The sequence below is a fragment of the Octodon degus genome, unplaced genomic scaffold (assembly GCF_000260255.1).
Source record: "Octodon degus isolate 3935 unplaced genomic scaffold, OctDeg1.0 scaffold00019, whole genome shotgun sequence".
NCBI classification, from domain to species: Eukaryota; Metazoa; Chordata; class Mammalia; order Rodentia; family Octodontidae; genus Octodon; species Octodon degus.
The window spans coordinates 17,374,233-17,378,183 of record NW_004524595.1 but is presented as its reverse complement, the minus strand read 5'-3'; the positions used below and the strand labels follow the sequence as shown (position 1 = coordinate 17,378,183).

Genomic DNA, 3,951 nt, shown 5'->3' with positions numbered 1-3,951 from the left:
ATGAATTTTGGTTGCAGCATTCTTTGAAAGCATTCACAATAAAATATTTTTGTGAATATTTGGGAAGCACAGAATTCCATTTGCAGATAATAAAGATGAACATAAGAATACTTCTTGCATAGCCACAGCGAGTAGCTTTGACATGCGTTGTGGTAAGAAGGCATTCCCCAAAAGGAACTGAGAACCAGTCACAGCGGGAGTGTAATGCTTTGAGCTGGGCAGTCAAAGCAGTGAGAGGCTGGACTGTTTATGCAGACTGTGGGCAAGTTACCTCAGCCTTTTATTTTTCCACCAGAAAATTTGTGTCTCATTCTATCCTGTTAATATGACAGATGTTAAAATACTTTGACATACACATGGAAACATAATTTGTTTCCTTATGTTTAAAAGAGAAGGACCCAATATTAAAAGGACAAATAGCTTTTTATTATTATCGTGCACACATAGGCAGTGTACACATTGATGGCACTCGCCACGATGTTTGCATACATTGTACATTGATTCTTTGTACCCTCCCCACTACTCTTGTCCCTTTCTCAGTCCCTTTTCTACTCTTAGGTCATTTTTTAAAAAGTTCCCGTTGATGGGGGCTGGTGAGATGGCTCAGCGGTCTAAAGCACCTACTTAGAACAAGCTTAGCAAAGCGCAGGGACTGCGGTTCAATCCCCCAGCACCACATGCCAGCCAGCCCCGCCCCCTGGTGGGCTGAGCTGGCCACACACACACACACACACACACACACACACACACACAAAAAGTTCCCGTTAATGGATATTTAACTTTATAATTCAGTTAAAATCAGTGGTTAATTTTTAAGCTCATTATTAGAAAGGATTTTATCATCAGAACTCTGTCAGGCTGAAGCAGGAGGACAGCAGATTTGAGCCCAAACTTGGCAAATTAGTGACTCAGTGAGACCCTTTCTCAAAATACGATAAAGAGGCTGGGGTATAACTCAGTACAAAATGCCTCAGTATGGAAACAAAAGCATAAACCCAGAATTTGATCAAACTACTTTTTAAATTTTACTTTTCCTTTTTAAATTTATAACGAACATACATTATACATATTTGTAGGGTATAGTATGATGTGATAAAGTTCATGTCATCAAATTTGACGAGCAAAGCCATCACCACAAACATTTATCACTTCTTTGTGGTGAGAACAGTAAAAATCCTCTTCTATTTTTGAAATACATTGTTAACTGCAATCACTTTCCTGTTTGATAGAACACTGGAATTTATTGAAAACAACATACAACCTAAAGAAAAATAATTTTCAGTGAGCATAGGAACAAAATTTTTTTAAATACATAGTTTCTTAAAAATTACATCCTGTGAAAATCTTCCAAATCCAAAAAACTCTCAGATGTGAAGTATTTAGTATCCCAAGCATTTCAGGTAAGGGATACTCACCCTTGTTTTCACTACCTGATAAATTAGTTCTGTCCTTACTTTATGACCAACTTCCTCTCACTGCTTCCAGTACCCTCTGTAAGCTGATGATGCCCGTGGACAGAACTCCTGCCTTAACCTTTCCTCTGAACTAAGATTATTTAACCAACTGCCTGCTAACCTTCTCTGTTTCTGTACCTAATAAACATCTTAAATCTGACAAGTCCAAAGTCTTGATGTCCTCCTTACCTGATAAACTTGCCTTTTTCTCAGTGGCACTGCCTAGTACAGTGGTACCCAGTCCGTCAGCCAGGCCTTCTGGCTCCACCTTCGTGTAGTCTGACTGCGTCCTCCAACACCACCGTGATGTACTCTGCCCTCATTTCTTGCCTGGCCATGGAACACCCCCCAACTGGAATTTCTACTTTGTCCCTTCACACCTGTAGGCCTTTCTCTGCCCAGCACCCCAAGTGACCTTTTAAAAAGGTTCTGTCATTTCCTTCTGCTAAAGCCTCTAAATGACTTCCTGTCTAATTTCAAATGAAATCCAAAGCTCATTCCCAACCCTTATATATCTGGCCCCCAGTTATTATTTCATCTCTACCAAGCCCTCCCCCCAGGGCCTCTTCCACACTGACCTCCTTAGTGTCCCTACAACATCAGGCACTCTATCCTCTGTTTTATATGCAGCATAATTGCAAGTTGTGTTACAATTAACATATAGCATAAACTGAATAAGCTAAAAGTCATCATTTAACTTTTTCCCCTTGTTGTACTGGAGACTGAACCAGGTGAACTCTACTGCTGAAATCCATCTGCAGCCCTTATTTTTAAAATTATTCTTTATTTTGAGACAGGGTCTTGATAATTTTTCCAGGCTAGACTCAAAGTACAATCCTTCTGCCTCAGCCTCAATAGTTGCTAGGATTATAGACATGTGCCACTGTGCCTGGGTACCAGTTGCATTTTGGCATTGGTTTGGGGTTTTTTGATTACCATTATTTTTTATTCATGACTGTTCTTTGAGTGCCTTCATTTGTTGTTATTAATCTAGTAACTTCTGTTTAATAATTTTACTCCTCACCAACTGTGGAGGTAAGTAAATCATATTTCCTCTTCCTCATAGGAAAATAGCATCATCCTCAATGGAACCGTGATGGTTAGCCCGACTCGCCTGCCCACGTCCTCCAGTGGAGATCAGCTAGGCGGCGGTGACTGGGTGCGCTACAAGCTCTGCATGTGTGCTGATGGGACGCTCTTCAAAGTGCAAGTGACCAGCCAGAACATGGGCTGCCAGATCTCAGACAATCCCTGTGGAAACACGCATTAGAATGCCAGAGGTCATCTCTGTTTATCTGTTGACTCAACCTTTGTTTTTTAAGAATACGCATGCCAATCATGTTTTTACAGAGTCTGTGATAACTCACTGTAATTATTTTAGTTGAGAGCACTACTGTATGTATTGTATAGCTCCCTATTTAAAATATTCTTGGAACCCTAAATTTTACTATATTTTATTAAGTTGCACTGATTTTCAAATGACAGTGCTCTAAAGAATTACAAGAAATTAATGAGGGCCAGGGAGATGGCTCAATAGAATAAGCACTTGCCTGGCAAGCACAAGAGCCTGAGTTTAATACCCGGTTCCACCAAAAAAAAAACCAACAACAACAAAGTTAATGAAATTAATCTCCAAAAAAGTGTTATTAGAATTTCACTATCTCTTGTCTAACTGATTTTAAAGGGCTGAAGCAGTTGCTTAGACTCACTGTAAGGAAGCTTTGGGTCTAATAGACCCACCAGAAGCACGACTTGACACCTATTCTTTTTAAAATTAGTACGTTTGCAGTACATAGTTTTTCATGCTGTGTTTTAACTCCTAATAAGAAGGACACAGATTTTTAGTGCACTAACCTTGAGCCATTTTCTCATGTCCAAGTGAAGGGATTAGAGAAGTACACATGTGAGTCAGTAAGAAACTGTGGTTCCTTAATCTTGCACCAAGAAGAAAATACTCTGTAATACAGTGGTTTCTTGAAATGGTGATTAAATATTAAGTGTTCATAATGTGGTGGAAATTAAATACAGTCTCAGCTTTAACTTTTAATATAGTGATCGCTGTCATTTATTGAGCATCTTGTACGTGCTAGGTGCTTCCTAGGTACTGCATGTTTAATGTCTAACTCTTACAGCAACTCTGTAAGTAGGTGTTATTATCCTAGGTTTAAGCAGGAAGAAACTGTGGATCAGACGAATGAAGAAATCTGTCTAACATCCAATCCTAGTAGAGCTAGGATTGGAATTCAAATGTAATTTAAATCTGAATGTACCTGTTTCTAAATACCATCCTCTTTTTACTATCTACACATAATTTTCAATTATTTAAAATTCTAGAAAGGTGAAAAAAAAAGGACAAACTCAAATTTAGCTACGCAAGTAAGAATCAAATAAAGCAGGTATGCTACTCTAGTTAAAAGATAAGTAATTTCATGTCACACCAAAAAAAAAAAAAAAAGACCAGTCACTGTCTGATTTTAAACTATTGTAAGCCAATTCC

General features: G+C 38.7%; 1 protein-coding gene across 1 annotated transcript in view; it reads left to right on the top strand.

Moving 5' to 3' along the window:
- Sgcb (sarcoglycan beta) overlaps positions 1-3,026 on the top strand; it is a 16,592-nt gene extending 13,566 nt beyond the window's left edge. Inside the window, exon 6 of the mRNA XM_004627500.3 lies at positions 2,521-3,026. Coding sequence (XP_004627557.1) covers positions 2,521-2,724 — 204 coding nt within the window. The 3' untranslated portion in view covers positions 2,725-3,026. The remainder of the gene's footprint in view (positions 1-2,520) is intronic.
- The last annotated feature ends 925 nt before the right edge of the window (positions 3,027-3,951 follow it).